The sequence below is a fragment of the Cynara cardunculus genome, assembly GCF_001531365.2.
Source record: "Cynara cardunculus var. scolymus isolate 2C chromosome LG 16, CcrdV1, whole genome shotgun sequence".
Taxonomy (NCBI): domain Eukaryota; kingdom Viridiplantae; phylum Streptophyta; class Magnoliopsida; order Asterales; family Asteraceae; genus Cynara; species Cynara cardunculus.
The window spans coordinates 8593943-8613214 of record NC_037543.1 but is presented as its reverse complement, the minus strand read 5'-3'; the positions used below and the strand labels follow the sequence as shown (position 1 = coordinate 8613214).

General features: G+C 39.5%; 1 protein-coding gene across 1 annotated transcript; it reads left to right on the top strand.

Moving 5' to 3' along the window:
* The first annotated feature begins 2488 nt into the window (after nucleotides 1–2488).
* LOC112529760 (protein IQ-DOMAIN 1-like) lies at nucleotides 2489–5402 on the top strand. The gene is made up of 2 exons (XM_025141150.1): nucleotides 2489–3048; nucleotides 4992–5402. The coding sequence occupies exons 1-2, from the start codon at nucleotides 2520–2522 to the stop codon at nucleotides 5063–5065; spliced, it is 603 nt and encodes a 200-aa protein (XP_024996918.1). The 5' UTR covers nucleotides 2489–2519; the 3' UTR covers nucleotides 5066–5402.
* Nucleotides 5403–19272: the final 13870 nt, after the last annotated feature.

Below are 19272 nucleotides of genomic sequence, written 5' to 3'. Positions count from 1 at the left end.
AGTATCTTTAAGGATACCGAGTATCTCTAAGGATACTGAATATTTCTACAGTTTGTGCCATAGCGTAATAGTAGGACTTGAACTTGGAAAGATAAACACATGTTTCTTTCTTTGAAATCTATATGAAACTACTCTCAACAACTCATTCCAAGCCATGGAATGTATTAGCATCTTCCATGATTGACATCTAGAAGTATGCTTGTGGTCAATAAATGGAACACCTCGTCTAGGTGTACCTTCAATACACCTCGTCTAGGTGTACCTTCAATACACCTCAAGGTTTGTACCAATGCTTCTCCATGACTAGTATGATGGGAAGACATTAGGGCTTAATGAGTGTGAGCATTTTTCTGTCTAGTTCATGTAGAAGCTTAACCATCTCAATAAAGTTTGATCTTTAGGATGATTGGAGAAGCTTATACCAACTTTCAATCATGCTAAGATTGGTAAAGATGTATACCAAACCAATAGACCCAATAAATCCCACTCGAAAATATGGTCTTTAGGGGCGGGGTGAGATGTATGCGGACCTGACCTCTAACCCAACACGTTAGAGTGGCTGTTTGCATGAACAATCTAGTAATTTTGGTATAGTATCAAAATTAATATGGTTAATATGAGGCATGTGAGAGTGGAATAGTTGAAGGTGGAACCGTGTCTCATTGGAGCCATAGTTAGTACTTAGACATTGTCACAATATGGTGTCCATATCTTGTTAGGATCCCTAGTTAGTAGTTAGACATTGAAGGTGGAAGGAATCAACACAATTGAATGGTTAGGAGTGACAAAGGAGGGCCTGAAAACATGATGGACTTTCAGAGATGAGGCTTTTTGGCGAAGCCAAGTCAGAATAGGGTGTTCGTATCTCATTAGGCATACAAGAGAAAGTATGTTTTTCTTTGTACTAGGCAATGGGAATGCATCTTATGTTACTGAAAGTAAAAAGGTTTGTAAAAATGGTAGTGTCAGGAGCTTGAATAGTGTGCCTCTTGCACCTATAGCATACATGAAGACGGAGGTAAATCTCGAATTGGATTCTAAATTGACGGGTTAGTGTGAGCTTATCCATGCGGTTATGCACTCTTCGAATAGGAATCCATYTTCTGAAAGATCCTGGCTTTCGTGCTTTGGTGGGTCTCCGAGATCCTTTCGATGACCTATGTTGTTGAAGGGATTTCTATATAATCCGATCGATTGCATAAACCCGCGGTAGCAGCGGAACTGGGGAAAGTATACAGAAAAGACAATTATTTTCTATTTAATTCATATTAGATTAGTCTTAGTTAGTGATCCCGACTTAGTGAGTCCTTTCTTTCGTGATGAACTGTTGATGCCAGTCCTACATTTTGTCTCTGAGGACCGAGGAGAAAGGGGGCTTGGCGGGAAGAGGATTGTACCGTGAGAGAAGCAAGGAGGTCAACCTCTTTCAAATATACAACATGGATTCTGGCAATGCAATGTAGTGGGACTCTCATGTCGATCCGAATGAATCATCCTTTCCAGGGAGGCAAATCTTCGCCCGTTAGGTAAGAGGATAGCAAGCAATAAGTAACCTCCACAATGATAGGCTTTATAGGAGGAACATGAGTAACCTTGATCAGCATTTGGTTGCTAAGAAATAATACTAGGAAAGTCCACCCTACTATATTGAATAAGATAGAAAAACCATGAGCAACAAAAACAATTCGCAAATGCTGAAACTACAACACTAATAACACTTTTGAGGCTTACAATACCGAAMAAATATGCCACTGGTTTGCTTTGGTCACAACATGAAAGGAATCTTGTGCASAAGAACAGAAAAAAGGATCAACATGAAATTGGGAGCCACTGAAAATAAGAGGGATTATGTATATATGCCCATTTGAAATAATAGAAAATTAGAAGGTATGCAAATAATCAAGTACCTTGCAATCACAACTATATCTCCACGACTGCTGAGGTGCATTCTGATGAATCAACATTGTACGAGTAACCTCTATGAGATCTCCATTTATGCTTTCTCTGATTGCATTTTGCTGAGGGCTAGATGTAGCATTCCAGCTGTATTCATAAACCTGGTGTCGCAGGAGAGATGCTCATTCACATTACTCTACGAGGGGTTGTGACCACAAGTGCGAATTGGATATTCGTTCCTTAAACTCAACGATTTTAAATGGGTTGTGTAGTCTTCATTTTTAAAACCAGCCTCAAGTGTGAAGAGAAGCCTTCATTTGGCTAAGGATTCACAAATTGAGGATTAGTATGCTAATGATAATGGTATTTGTATGGGTCGGTTAAGTGCTATCAAGCCCAATATTTTGTAAACTTCCATGAATTACTATTCCATCATGAAAGACAATTATCATACTCCTAACGTTGCTCAAGGAGTAAGGGAGATCTTCCATCTCTCTTGCCTACAACAATTCAGCAGACCTATTCACGTTACGAACTACAGGATATAAGAATCATGGAATATCCCTTGCTCCAATAAGATCAATGTTGAATTACATTTTTTGTAGCTATAAGATTAAATCACAATGTTAACATTTGCTTATTTGTTGCAGTGGCAGGCAGGATCTAGACAACAAACATCTCCATCTGGATTTGGACCAGATAAAACTAATTGGGGTTGGAACTGGTTGGAGAGATGGATGGCTGTTCGTCCATGGGAGAATCGTTTCCTCGACATTAATACGAGAGATGGACTGAAGATTCAGGAGAATGGTTCTGCTAAACAAGAGCAAGAGCAAGAGCCCAACATCAGGAACCAGTTAAAATCTGCYGGCAAGAAATCCATTGCTTCAAACCTTCAATTAGAATTTCCAAATGAGAAAATGGGGCAATCTCATTCTGATGGCTCTGGTTCTGACCCTATCAAGTCAACTAGCATGCAAGAAGCACCTGCSACGGTGTGTATTGATCCAACGTCTAACGCATTTCTTGCTGATTCAGTTGGTGAGCTGAGATTGAGACCTGGTGTGGGGTCAAGATCCCACAGCAATCCAAGAGAGAGATCCTCAATCTTGGGTAATCAGGGAAAGAAGCGACAGTCGCTGCCTAGTAGTGGTTAGTCCATCTCTCTCTCTCATGGGGAACCAGAAACTAAACCCTAAACCTCTTAGGCTATGTTTGGCAAACTAGCTAGCTTAAACTAGTCATGTTCGGTAAAAACTAGCCGATGACCTAAAAAGACATTGAAAAATTAGTTGGAAAAATACAAGAGGTGTGATTGGAAAAAGTGAAAATGGAGCTTATTGAGATGCTACTAGAAGTAGCTTTTAAAAAAGCTAGCTTATGGCTAACCAAACGAGGTTTTTCCAATAACCTCAAAAAATAAGCTAGCTTATGGTTGCCAAACATGCCTTAACATCTAGAGTAGAGGGGGCTGCTTATGGACGAGTATCACATTAACAGGTTACTGTATATTCTGAAATTTACTAATGGTCCTAATGAAGTTCCTTAGTATATTTGCAACCAATAAAATATGTGAAGATAGTTTTTATAATAACTATTGAATTTTATTCACTCTGAATAAATACGTCCTCAATGAAGCCTTTTCTTTTAAAACTTCTTGGGGGCTAAATGGTGCCCTTAAGAAATTGTAAACGCTATTAAACTAAATAAAACAGATTGGATGTGATTATATCCATATACTCATCAACTTGTATCTGGTACGGATATGGATATATCTGTTTCTACTGGATACTGGTTCTTGTGTTGTATGCATTTATTTAATATAGAACATATTGCATAACTGCCCAGCGAATGTAGTTTTTGCTTAATTTTCAAAAAGATAACATTAATACAATGTACATCCACAGCTCCTTTAATTCGAATATTATGTGGATACCTATTGAACCACAATCTACCGTATTTTACCTGGGWCTCCTTGATTCATTTTGGTTTTAGTATCCCTAGATCTAAACCAGACCAAACAATCTCATTTTATCACATTAGGGGGTGGGGGTGGGATCTAGCATTGTGTAGTAAACCAATGGTGCATTGTCAAATTTTGCTTACTACTCTAGCGTCTAAACCATGTAAGACAGGTCTCTCCTGTTTACATGTGGCAGTAAAACTGTCCACTGTAGTATTCATGGGCATCATGGGTAGATTGCACTAACATTAAACTTAGCAGTTCCAATAAAAGGCTCTTAGATGGTGTTTGATAAAACTGAATGAATATGTGATGAATGATTAAGAATTCCAACTGTTTTAGAGGTTCTGTATAGAATTAATGTTGAATGAAAAATTATTTTTTGATAAATGTTCTGTATGGAACATAAGATGCGTTGGAATGGGTGTGTTGGTTTGGCGTTTTCGGAATACTGTACTAATGAATGCATTTGTGTTAGTTAAAACAGGCATAGCTTAACAATCATCAAACACCATCAAAATATTTAGACCCGTATCAATATAATCCATCAAAATACTTGTTGAACTCTTGATGGGATAAAWAGCACGTAATAATTTMTATARCCGTACGTATAAAATGTCCAAGTATTTGAAGTGATGCCTTTTCTTTTTTTGGATTTTAAAGTCTTGAAAGAATAATTTAAGACAACAACCAGAACACTGGAACTGCACCAAATTTAGCTAAGCCATGTCTAGGTTATCTTGTTTCGTTTTTAACATATGGATGTGCATCCAGTGTTGAACTGTGTGTATAACAGTTGGCCTCATGTATCCTGGTAGCCTCTTTCAGTTTTAAGGCTAGGCAGGGTTATAGTCTTTTGACACTTCTCTTGTGCAAAAGGGTTTTTAAACGGCATCTCAAGCGCCTCATTGCATATCAGGTACACAGCCGCCTGCTAAGAGCCGAGTGCCCACAAGGAGCCCAATCCTTAAAAGGAATTGTGACTCCCACGCTATGGTTGTGAGGCTGGAGCACTCGCCGGTTTGTGCTTGCCGTTGGGCCATTGGTGTCATTTCTGTGTGCATCTTAGGAAAAGAAAAGGATTGAAAGTGCGGATCTTACAAGCTCAGTTTATTTTTTTGGATTTAAACAGGCAAAACAGGGCAAGGTGTTGGGAGTCATATGGCCAGACAACCTGGTAAATGTGCTACAAAAACAAGCATTTGAGTAGCAGCAGCCGAACGACACTTCAGACCATGCATAGTCCTCCCAATCGGCTCAGGAACTCAACAATCACTGCAATTTCAGAYGTTTGTGTATACACGRGCAGYTCATKCACTCAGGAGTTATTGATCATGTTGTCGGAGAAGTGAAAGAAAATGATTGGATTTATTTGGGAATGTTGTAATTATCAGTTGTCGTTATTTTGTAACTAGCAATAATCATTGTTGTTATATCGACGATGGAGTATGTGGGAGAAAACTTCTGTACAACGTGGAAAGACATGATGTGTATTGTAAGATGTCATTCTAATCAAAATATGCAAACTCCATATTTGTACAAATCATGTAAATCATCTTCATCCATCGATTTCATTGTTTAATCTTATGAAATATTTTAATGAAATTATTTAATCTTAAAAAATTGTTTCGTATAATATTTTTTTTGATGAAACTGTTTCATATATGGTTATGAAATTGTTTTATATAATACTTATGAAATTTTAATGAAACTGATTCATTCATCTCTTTTTTATTAATATAATAAAGATGATAATATTCATGATTAACACCCTCCACAATAAAATAGATTAATCAATCTTTCATAAATACAAAAAAAATGAATAAAATGAAAAATTATGATTGGTTGAATGAGGTTTGTACGATTTGTATAAATAATGTGGTTTGTAAAGTAAACCTCCTCTATATATGTACATACATATACATACATACATACATACATACATACATACATACATACATACATACATACATACATACATACATACATACATACATACGTATATATATAGGGGCCATTCAAGGGAGAACTGATTAGTTTGTGGTAACTGTGAAATCCAATCTTAACCACAAATCAACGGATAAATAAGGAAATTAGTAATTATGATAGTTTGAGTTAAAATTATAATTAAAGAACATTTTAGGTATTTTTAAAAACTCTTCTCTCCGACCTCCAAACTCCGGCCTCCGGCCAACATTATTCCGGCAGGTACCAAGTAATCACAAAGATACACAATGTGATATCCATTGTGATATACTGTGATACATTTGTGATATCAACTATTATACCAACTCAAACCATAAAAACAAAAGCAAATCCATTGTGATACACCGTGATAAAACAAGGAAAATAATGAAATTGCATATTGTGATACAATTCATAAAATAAAACTACCGGATACACTGATACACTTTGATCACCCGCAGTTATTTTACAGCCTTGCAATGAATACTCGGAGACGGAGAAGAGTGCCAACGATTGCATTGCAGTGGTAGAAGACTGATTGGTCGGAGACGAAGAAGAGTGTCAACGATTGCATTGCAGTGGTAGAAGACTGATTGGTCGGAGACAAAGAAGAGTGTCAACCACGTACCTTCTCTTGTAACAACCTCTCTGTTCCATCACAGCCACTGTCGGTTTCTTGCCGGAGTGAACTTCCGGTGTCTGGTCAACATAACAGGCCAAATTATCCACATGGGGACTCGCCAGAACTCTAGAAACTCGCTGTAATTGCAAGCATCCAACAACAAAAGACCACCGGAGAAACAGGGATGATAATTGCCGTAACTGCCGGTTTCTTTAGGGCGTCACCACCTGCGACTGCGGGAGTTGAGGGCGGCGAGAGTTGAGAGGGCTCATCGTCACAGTCGTTGATCTCTACGGATTTTTTGTCGGCGTTCGTGCTTCTCAAAACACGCTTTTGAATATGCGAGAACACGTTTAGTGATGATAAAGGAGAAGATGAGATGATTGTGAAAGGGGAGGAAACCGTCGATGAAGAAGTAGATGGGGTGATGGTGGTGGCTGGAGAAGAAATAGATGAAGGAGAAAGTAACATCTAGGGTTTTATGTATATAAACATTACCAAAATACCCTTTATGTTATTTTAGGATATAACATTAATTATTAAAATGATTGGCTGAGATTGGATCTCACATTTACCACAAACTAATCAGTTCTCATTTGATTAGGCCTATATATATATATATATATATATATATGAGCGATCAAATGAAAACCGCTCCCATCTGTGTAAACTATGTAAACCAATCTCATCCATCCATTTTTATTGATCAATGGTCAAGATTAGTTTAGTTTATTTTAGGAAATATATATATATATATATATATATATATTTTATAATAACGAGAAGGGCAAAATGATAAATCCAACCACATCTTAAACCTCATGAACCTGTTTCATGAAACATTTTCACTATTCACCATGCACCCATTTCATGCATCTTAAACCTCATCACGCACCCATATCCTCATGCACTCTATTCATCATGCACCCATTTCATTATACACCAATTTTATAATCATTTTCACTTACTCTATGCACCAATTCACCATGTATGAAACCGGTTTCATCATGCACGCATTCCATAATTATTTTCACTTACTCCATGCGCCAATTTCACCATGTATGAAACCGCTTTCATGAATATTTTTTTATTCTACTACTGATTTCATGTATTTATTACTCTAATAACTTACGATTTTCATTAATCTTGACAATAATAAATCGAAACACAATATAACAACATCCAATTTTTAATATTATAATTTAATTAACTATTTAAATGTTACCATTTATAAAATTTCCTTTATTATGTTGCCTTAATTAAGATTTATTAATAATTTCCATATTTAATAGAAAACAATACAAATGACCAATATACCCTTAATGATTAAATTTAATTAGAGAAAAAATGGAATTTTCCTATTGGTCGAAATTAGTTTCCACGGTTTCTAAGAATTGCATGGTTTTCATTTGAATGTGCCCCCCCCCTCTCTCTCTCTCTATATATATATATATATATATATCTATAACCCTAATAAATAAGTAACTTTTGGGACACGTGTTCCATTCCTGTGCGCCGGTTACTGTGTTTTCCCGCCTAAAACATGTATCTAGACACAATTTCTGCTTTCAGTACAAACATACTTGTGCATGTGACACGTGTCAAGGTTCATGATTACTGTGCGTGGTCCTGTTTAAACCGCCACTGCAGAGTAATATGCGATAGATATTGTGATATTCTCATATTCAAGGCCAACCGACCATCATAGCGTCTATCAACGAGTTCGCAATGAGAGTTGCTGTTCAACAGGTGCCGATTATCATTTGCACTAGATTGAATCCGATTGAATGAAGTATCTCTGTTAGTGTAACATTATTTTTCGATTTATCATGCAGTCTGCTGAATCGGAATCACTAAACCTTCATTCATCARATTTCAGTTCTGAAGAGAAGTCTAACGTATTCTTCACGCCACCCTGAATGTATTTCGTAAATATAAATGGATGGAACTATTTCTTCTTATTCCAGGACTGATCATTGTCTTTTTTAACGAGCACCGTAAAATGTCTTATTCTTCTTATTACATTGTGTTTCGTATTTGGGATTGTTTTTTGTAATTGAATTTTGTTTCGTACAACGATCTGTTAATTGGTCAATGTAATTTGATACACGGTTTAATTATTATTTTTTTTATTTAATATTAAACTTGTTTTGATGATTAGAGAATTTTGTTGTTGTTGATGTTCTTATGTAGGAACATTGCACTACGTTGAGCCTCTCCTTGTCTTTCCTTGCCTCATACAGAGTGTAATGACATGAAAAGGTGCAGTAGAGACGTCTTGGAAAAGGAATAGACAGAAAAAAAAGGATTAGGTATGGTAACGTCGAGATGGACAAGAGATAGATATAGGCTCTGGACTTAAGTGTTGAGAAAGAACTCTCTCTCTTGATGTCCTACGTTGAGGCCCCTCTTCAGAAGTAATATTCGTGTTTCCTATTTGGGATTGTTTTTGTGATTGGATTTTGTTTCGTGCAACGATGTATTGATTGGTGAATGTATTATGGTACTCGGTTTCATTATTAATTGTTTTTTATGTAATATCCAATTTCTTTGTATGAGTACATAACTTTGTTGTTGTTCTCTGTTCTTATGTATGAACATTGCACATGCACTTTCTTGAGCCTTTCTTTGTCCTTCCTTGCCTCATAATATAAACTTAATTAATCACAAAAGAAGTAGCAATAGAGATACACAGAGTTTTCTCTCTTGATGTCTTACGTTGAGGCTCCGCTTCTTGATACAGACCTGCATCCGTGCTTCATACAGAGACACACAGAGGCTCTGCACTTATGTATTGAGCAAGACCTCTGTCGCGCCATGTCTTACATTGAGGTCCGCCTCTTATTCCGAGGTCGTTCTTCATACTTCTAACTCCGCACAATTTCTACACCCTCGTGTCTCTCAAGCGTCATTCCGTTGTCCATACAGTCTGTAACAGAGGCTTTCCACGTGCTACGCGGTCAATCGGAGCCACACTCCGTGCTTCATACAAAGCTACCCAGAGGCTCTGCACTTCATATAGCCCTTAACAGAGGCTCTCCACGTGCTACGCGGTCAATCATAGCCACACTCCGTGCTTCATACAGAGCTACCCTGAGACTCTGCACTTCATATAGACCTTAACAGAGGCTCTTATCGTGCTACGCGATCAATCGGAGCCACACTCCGTGTTTCATACAGAGCTACCCAAAGGCTCTGCACTTCATATAGACCTTAACAGAGGTTTTGTAGTTGCCATGTCATCACTCTAACCCTGCATCCGTTCTTCATACAGAGCTGGAAAGATGTTATGCACTTAAGTGTTGATAAAGACCTCTAGCTCGTCATGTTGTACGTTGAGGTTGTGCTTATTACTCTGAATGCGGTCTTCAGACTTTTAAATATGGACTGTCACCGTCGTAAACTATGGTAGGTTATTTTAAAATATATTCTTTTAAAAGGTAGTCGTACAGAGGTCTACAAAGGGTCTGCATGTATGATGCAGCACTACATGTTGGCTCTATATTGTTCATCTTCATTTAGGACTTTTTCTGAACATTGTGTGCCTCCTGCAGACCTACGTAGACGATATGCATCTTACTCTGCATCAGCCATTCAGACGTGCCAATCTGGACAATATGTTTCGTAACAGTGTGTATCTATTTCAAACTTGGTATCCTCATTCATAATTCTGCAGACTTATAGGAATGGACACCATTCGTCTTTAAATCTGGAACTTCCCGCTAGCCTTGCTCAATATAAGTCTGTTTGTATTCATAATTATTTAAAATAAAAGCTTTCACTTACAGACGGTCACCGGCTGTATCTATAATTTTTCAAGTAAAGGAGGCGGGATGCAAAGCATGCCAAGCCACGTGTCTTCTCCCCATTCGCTTTTGCCTAACCATTTCGGCTCTCGACGTATTTTGCAGCTGACATGCCACGTGTCATATGGACACAGGTGCTACGTGAACCGCTCCGTTTATCTGACGTTTGGTGGGCGCATTACACTCAAGTACTCTATTTTATTTTGTATTTAAACAAACCCATTTCCCCCAATTTTTCTTTTACGCTTTCAAAGTATTCAAGAATCCTCGTCTTCAAGCTCTCAAAAACCGCCATTGATATTTTTGCAAGTTCTTAAATCAGTTYMTGCAACCGCAATCCTTGTTGCAATCATTCATCTTCGATCTTCTAGTAAGTACTCAAACCATCCTTCTAGTTCAGATTATAGAATCAACACCCGGTTCTTTTCAAAACCCTAACTGTTCAAAAGCTTTTATTTTCAAAACCTGCAACAATGTCTTCTTCAGACTCAGGGAACTCTCAAACTCACACCAATACTCTCAAAACTGTTGAGGAATCCAGCCAAAATTTGGTTTTTCTTCCAGTGAAACCCAACAACCATGCCCTTCAACTCTCACTAGAAAACTTTGACCAAAAATTCCATCTTATTATTGATATCTGATGGGTCGTGGAAACCACAAACACAAACAACAATCAGGACTAAAAGCAAGTATACAAATAGTCCCAATATCGTTTTTCAAGTAATAAAAGTGGTACAAGTACCKGATATCGTCCACARGGATCGTAGTAAAAGTTTAAAAGAAAGTAAAGTTAAGGAAATGATTTCAGAAGGCGAATTCTAAGACTTTGATTTGAACAGAGTTAACACAACTAAAAACAGGAGATAACAGAATATAAAGCAAGCTAGGGTGTATAACTTTTAGGGTGAGAAGTAAAAATTATTTTCAGTCGACCAATGCTGTCAAAATGCTACARCATGAAACCATGCTGACAGATTGCTACAGCATGCAATCAGTAACAACTATTTTTACCAATTACGTTGAAGGTATTCCTCTCGGACTTCACCAATGCACTGATATTATAGCTTTCAACCCATATCTCTATGAGGCATCTAGACCAGTGAAAGTGACAAATGGTGTCTTCAAAGTATATGGACAAACAAATCTCTTTGTTAAAAAAAATCACTCTCTCGAGTGGATTCCCATATCATTCAAGTTGAYGTGTTCTGAATGGCTCATCTCTGAATCCATTCCACTTTAACACTTCAGAGTGATCAACCCGTTGAGAATTAACAACTTAGAAAATACGGACAACCAATCTCTTTATTAGCAACTCTCTCAAGTCTACTTCCCATATCATCCAAGTTGACGTGCAAACAATGGCTCAGCTTAGAGTCCACGACACTTTAACACTTTCAAAGTGATCAACTCGTCAAGAAGTGTCATTGGTTTTATAAAACTTGAAATGAAAAAGTAAAACATTGTTGTTACATGAAAGGGTCGACTATATTTTGGTTTAAAAACTCACCCTTTTCGTCATACACCCGAGCTAATAAAATTAGCTACTCATGACGAAAAGTAAATGACAAGAATTATAAAGTGCGGTAAATAAAGACATAATATAAATACGGAAAGTAAATACGGAATATAAATGACGGAATAATAAAAATGCAGAAAGCGTAATAAATAAATGACGTAATATAAATAACGATAATATAAATAAAGCGATTAAATAAAGCGAGTAAATGGAAATTGAAATGCCAAAAGTTTTGTAATATTAGAAAACAACTTATTCTCCAAGTAGTTGGGAGAACTACTTGAGAGAAAAGTAGGGAGAATAGAAGATGAGATGTGGTGAAAAGTGTGTTGCCTTAACTCCTCCCAACAACCCCTATTTATACTAAGGTTGGAGTGAGGGTAAAATGGTCTTTTCACACCTTCCTAGTTCAAAAGCAACTAAATAGTACAAATTACAAACTACTAATTAGAAAGGAACTACATTAAGTCTTGTTAAACATCAGCTAATCAGTTCAAAATACAGCTGGTTCATCAATAGGAGTCTTTCATATGACTTCCAAAATCATGTCAGTCACTTCTAAGTCTCATCCATCTTCCTATCAGCCATCAGATCATGCTACCACATTTCCACAGCATCAACCTGCTCCAATCTGTCCAAAATAAGATCAATTTAGACCAAAATCCACTAAACACAGGTTCAACATTTACTTCAACATAAAAAATAGAGAAAAGAGATAAAATGACTCAAAGTTGGGATATGAAAGAAAAATAACCTATCTAAAGGAGAGTAAAAAGGTACTTTACGTACTAAATAATTAGTACGTATCAATATCCTCCAACACCATTTCTTGAACCCTGCCCTGACGAACACCGATGATCTTGTCCCTGAAAGATTCATCCAAGAATTTTGGCAGAGTTGCTCAGTTACTGATTCCCAACGAGGTATTGTTGGAGATTTTTTTGTGCCATCTACAAATGAATTCATCACTGTTCGTATTTCAAGGTCCCTGTTTTCACGAGTTTTGCAAATCCCTACGAAGACGAATTTAGAGCGGAATGAATGTGCCCCACTTCAATCTGTGGATGAGATTGTTTTTTCTTGAAGTTCTTGGGATACAACCAATCCATCCAGTATCCTTCTCAATACCGCCGACAGTACCTACCCCCAATGTGGAACACCCTGTTCACATTGGTCAATCGATCGTTGACTGGGAAGATTGGCAGCTTGGACATATGCTCCACCAATATTCTACAGATCATTTATGGCATCTTTTTTGACTTATCACACGACTACTCTTCCTCCTCTACACAGAGTTCAAGGCAGCTGTCATGAAGAAGTGCCAAGAGGTGGCTAAAGGAAAGGAACTGCCATCTCTCTTGTTTCCTCGCTTTCTGGGTCTTCTTCTAAGACCTGTTATTGATGACAACAATATTGACATGGGACGGCTGCCTGTGCACAAGGTGAATGTGCTCACTCAATACAAACCTACAGTCAACAAAGAAGGCTATGTTAAGGAACGGCCAATTCCGAAGAGGCACTTATGTTACATGAAGACTAGGGATGTGAGGAGACAATACGGACGTGTATGCGAGGCACAAGAACCTGTGCCTCGAACCCCGGCACGCATAGGTATGATCCAAGAGGATGAGGCACGGGAGGACACTCAAATGGCTGAGGCAGAAGAAAAGAGGGTGAGATTGGAAAAAGAAAGAGAGAAGAAGAGAAAGAGACTAGAGGCAAAGAAAAAGAGACTAGAGAGAGAATGAGGAAGGAAGAGGAGGATAGAGCTGAACGAGCGAGACTTGAAGAAATTGCTCATTTGAAAGCAGAGGAGGAGAGAGTCGAGAGAGCAAGGTAAGTAGAGATTGCTCGTCTCAAGGAAGAAGAAAGATTCAGAGCAGAGGAAGCAGCCAATCAAGGCTTGGGGCACTTCTCTAGCTCTGAAGAAGAAGAAAACCAGGAACATTTTGATGATGTTGCTGGGTCCAATACATCAAGTGACAAGAGTGAAGACGCAGAAGAAGAAGGAGAAGAGGGAGGAGGTGYAACAGCTGCTMTGCCTAAGGGTAAGCCAGAGCAGCCTAGGGTAAATAAGCACATCCGTTTCGACAGCCYAACTCMCAGTGCAACTGAATCATCTGACGCCGGTGGTCGAGACACGGAAGTCATTGAAACAGAGGTGCACACCTCGAACCTAACCCARCCAAATCAACCAGAGGTGGCATMTGCYTCTGGTTATCACAGTCAAAGGGAYGCCAYACCACARGGAASACCCTCTCAAAAGGGTGCAACCTTTGAACGTATAAGTGATATGTCTCCCCATATCACGCTAYTTTCCCATACAGAGRAATTCGTTTCCTCTRCACGTGTAGACTCCTCACCTTGTTCAGAGTAAGGAATAGGTGCACATGACTTKGAGACTCTCGACCAGTCTCTAAGTCCACTCATGGAGAGTCCTCTGGCCAGCTCTRAACCYKCCTTGGATACTCTCCYTGATAGAACARCGGTAGTGAATTCTCYTYAAGRAGAACMAYAAGGATCTGCTGGAAGTCCTTCCCCAACCAACATCAACCAAGTCGTGAATGAAGGMGTCCCTRGAAYGGGGACKTAATCTGGCCYATTTGTTGAGCCAGAGGTTACACAACCAACATATGTTACAAGGGAAGAGTTGCATTCCCTTTTCACCTCTGTGCGGTGCTCCTTGGAAGAGCTAAAACTCATCATGGCCCGTGCAGAGCCGTCCCCTTCCGCACCTGATTTGGATGAGATACGAGCATCCTTGGCAGTATTGAGAGCTGAGTCTTCGAAAAATGCTTCTCGTCTTGATACTTTGACAGAATTGACGACACAAAATGCAGAGGCCTTGCGAAAGGTCATAGCTTCCATGCAGAGGGGTGAGGCGTCCACTTCTTATGACGTCCAGGTGATCATCCCTCTAAACGTACCTGTGGACTATGTCACTCAGAGCGCAATGAATGCTCTGGGTGACAGACTTCTATAGAAGGTGGAGAACTCCACATCCGATTTCAATAACAAAGCCACGGAAGCAACGACAACCATCACGTACGCTCTGGCCAAATTCGAGTATTGATCGGAATTCGAGATGTGACGGGTTGGCGATGCAGTCGAAGATCTCCTCAAAGTCTTTGAGGAGAAAATCAATTCTATGCCTCAAGCAGAGGAGTCGAGGCCAAAAAGACGAATGGATTCTTCTCCATGTGTTGAGTCATCGAAGAAGAGACGACTTGACGATGATGAGGACCCAGACTAGTCTGGTCCTTAAAATTGTGAAGAGGGGAGAACTATCCAACAGCTATTCCAAGTGTTACACCTACGGCTTCCCCCTCTGCACCCACGTCCTCTGCCCCTCACCAAGCAACACAAGATCCTTCAAGGCAGAGGGCACAGAGTCAACCAGCACCAGAAAAAACAGAGGCACTCAGAAAGGGAAAGATGCCCATGGCATCCCACGCAGAGGTAGCTGGGCCACAAAAGAATACAGAATTGATAGATCTTCTAAATATTTACTCGTCATCTGATTCAGACCTGACTCTGTCTGCATCAACGGAATACGCCATGGACGCAGGTGCTCCAATAAGAGGAGAAAAAGAAGAGGTGGTAGCAGTGAATGTGGTTGATCTATCACTTTTGTGTATTCCTATTGCTGTCCCTCTAGAAGGCGTCACGATTGCTGCTCCTCCACCATAAAAGAATACACACAGAGCTAGGGTCCCTGCACAAGGGACCAGAGTAGTCCCACCTGCAATGAGGCAGAGGGTCCCCATCAGGCCAACCAGAGCAGAAGATGAAGAAGGCGCAAGCAGTAGGCCCAAAAGAAGGCATCCCTCTGATCGCGTTCAGAAGATTAAGGAGAACATGGATGCAATGTTTACGCCTGCACCCCTTGATAAGCCAATAAAGGACAAAGCAGACAGCGAGGAAATCTACCAATTTCTCTACAACCTGCGAGAAGAGACACAGGTCCAAAAGATTAGTCTTCATCCAATGGTTCAAGAGCATATCAGGCAGAGGTTCCTAGATCGCTACACCCAACCCATCTCTGCAGTCCATTTCGTCGATGGCATCAAGCAAGTCATTGACATCAAGAAATGTACCTTCGCGCATAACTAGATTATCTTCTATGAGTATACGATGGAGAGGTCTCGTAGACAGATCTGCAGGTTCACAGATTGTGACCTTATAAATCTGAATCTGTAGGATCTTCTCTCTCTGTTTTACTTCACAGATCACAAGAAGGATAAGGGGGTCAAATGCGCTGTGGCCAACTCTGCTATAAGGCAAACGATGACCGACCTTCTCGACTTCAGAAGCTAGTTCGATTTTCAATTAGCTCTGGATCTGGGAGTGGATCAATTGACTGTCGCTGCACCAAATGAAGATCTACAGGGCATCAATAGCATCCCTTTTTGGATTGTGTTGGTGGAACCAGAAGTGGGAATAGTATTTTGGAATGCACAGAATAAGAAGATCTTTTTTCGAGATATGCAGAACTACAAGTATTCAAACTCTACCCTACGGTACATCAGAGATAATCTAGCCAGGAGCAGAGACAATTCCCCGGGAGCAAACGAATGGGCGAAAATCATCTAAATGTCAATTCGCAACATGTTAGAGTTTCGTGAACTTCTTAGGAAGTTCATCAGACTTCAAAATGTTTAGACCTTATGTTTTATAAGTTTTTTTCCTATCTTGTAAAGTCATTGTAATTTCCATTCAATTGTATTGTACTTTTTAGATAATTAACGAAAATCTGAAATCCCTTTTAATCTCTGGCTTTGATTAGACTTTTCGTTTGTTAATTCAATTAAGAGCCTACCTTATTTACTCTTAGGGGTGGATTGTTAGACCCCAACTTTCGTGCTTCATACAGACCTTAAGAAAGGTTCTGAATGTGCAACGCGGTCACCAAAACCTTGCCTCCGTGCATGACACAAAGCTACATAGAAGCTCTGCACTTAAGTGTTGATAAAGAGCTCTGTCTCTTCATGTCCTACGTTGAGGCTCCGCCTCTTCATCCAAACCTTAACAGAGGTTCTGCACGGCCTACACGGTCCCTCAAACACACACTACATGGCTCATACAGAGATCTACAGCGGGTCTGCATTTAAGTGTTCAGAAAGAGCTCTGTCTCTTTGAAGGTGGGTTTCAGAGTTCCGACTGTGTGCCGTATCAATTTTAAACTCTGGAAATGTTCTTCACCCTCATGTCTGTGAAGGTTGATTCTGTTCTTCATACAGACCTTAATAAAGGTTCTGCACGTGCAAAGCTTTCACTCTAACCCTGCCTCCGTTCTGCATACAAAGTTATGCATAGGCTCTGCATTTAACTGTTCTGAAAGTGCTCTCGCTCTTCATGTCCTACGTTGAGGTTGTGCCGCTCGTTCTGCATGTGTTCTGCTTTCAATCTGAATCGGAGTCAGTGTTTCATGCAGAGCTACACAAAGGGTCTGCATTTAAGTCTTGAGAAAGAGCGCTTTCTATGCATGTCAAATGCGAAGGCGCTTTGTGTTATTCTGAAGATCGACTTCAGACTTGCAACTCTGTGTGGTTGACATCTTAATCTCTAGGAAATTTGGTTACGCTTGTGTTATTCTAAAGATCGACTTTAGACTTGCAACTCTGGGTGGTTGACGTCTTAATCTCTGGGAAATTTGATTACACTTGTGTCCTTGAGGCCTGATTTCGTTCTTTATACAGAGGTTAACATTTAGTTCTTGAATAAGAGCTCTGTGGATGCACATATTAAGCAAAACATTGCGTTCCTCATGCAGAGCTACACAGACGATCTGCATCTAACTCTGGATGTGCTTTTCAGATGTGTAACTCTGAATAACATGTGTTACAACTGTGAGTCTGTTCTTGAGCTATGTTATCCTCATTTGCAAATTAAATTTCCAGACTGATTGGTGTGGACATTCTTTTTCTCTAATTCTGAAAATTTCCGTCAGACTTGTCCCAGGGCACATGGAAACATGTCACTTACAGAGGGTCACCGCCTGTATCTCTAATTTTTCAAGTAAAGGAGGCGGGATGCAAAGCATGTCAAGCCACGTGTCTTTCCTCCATACGCTGTTGCATAACCGTTTCAGCTCTCGATGCTTCGTGTCGATTCTCATTCGATTTCCTATTACCAAATCTCGGTTTAAATTACCCTTTATTCCCCAAATTAAATTTTTAATGCTTTCAAACCCTTTCTCCATATTTCTCTCATTGTTGTATTCTATGAACTAAAAACCAACTGCCGCCATTGACGATTTGTGACCTCAAGATTCCCCCTCTTTTACTTCGCTTCAATCGATATTCATTGCAAGTAAGTTGATTAAGTCCAACAACTGCACACAAAACACAAAATCAACCACCAATTTATACATTTATGTGAAACCCTAACTTTCAGCCAACCCTAAACCAGGGTCATTTTCTTGCTCACAAACCTGCAAATGTCAACATCCGCATCAAACAATTCTCAAACGCAGACCACTACCCTCAAATCCATTGACGAATCTACTCATACCATTACTACACTTCCTCTGAAACCAAATAATCACGCACTTTACCTCAACCTAGACAATTTTGACTCAAGGTTTCACCCAATCGTTGATATCCTTCAACATCATTTTCTCAATCCTGCTCTCACGAACTTGGATGACGCCATTCCGTAGCGTTCCATTAAGGAATTTAGGCTCTCATGCAACGTTACTGAATCGCAGCGTGGGGTTGTCGGACGATTCTATGTTCCCTCGACGAAAGAGTACATTTCAGTCCGTATTTCCAGGTCGTTGTTCTCTCAAGTCTTACAACTGCCGACGAAAACGAATCTTGGCCCTTGTGGAAAAGGCATATGACATTCAAGGTCAAAGGGCCTAATCTTTTAGCTGTGAAATGTATAAAGAGGCCTCAAATATTCAAGATAAATTAAATAACCAACTTGTTGATCCTCTCTCTCAGTGATTTGATGATTATCCCTTTTCACTTAAACGTTGTATTTATGTTTCTGTCTTTTCAGTTCCAGTGATCATCACTGAGTCTATTCAGTGATTGCTGAAGAACTTGTATTGTAAATCAATCAGAGACAGCGATACTTCAAGAAGACAATACTCACACCAAAGAACCTTCAGTGAATGTCGAAGACTGAAACTGAAGATTAGAGACTGGCGAGTACGTGATCTGAAGCGGTACTCAGTGATTACAAGTCTGTCTACAAATGTGTGAAGACTGTTCAAGTCTCAGCGAATGCTGAAGAGACCTTCATGTTATTCCAACATTCAGCGATCAAAAGAAGCTTGCTTAGCACGACTGTTGTCATCTTGTCCTTATGCACACAAAGGACAAACCCATATCCTTATGAAAGTTGGTACGGTACGGAGCCGACTAGTCGACTCTATTGTCCACCAACTTTAGGTAAGGATGTCTGCTCATGAATAGTGCTTTTTGTACTATACACTATAGCAAAGGACAAGCCTTCCTCTTAAGGCTTGACACGCACTCTAACCCTACCATATTGC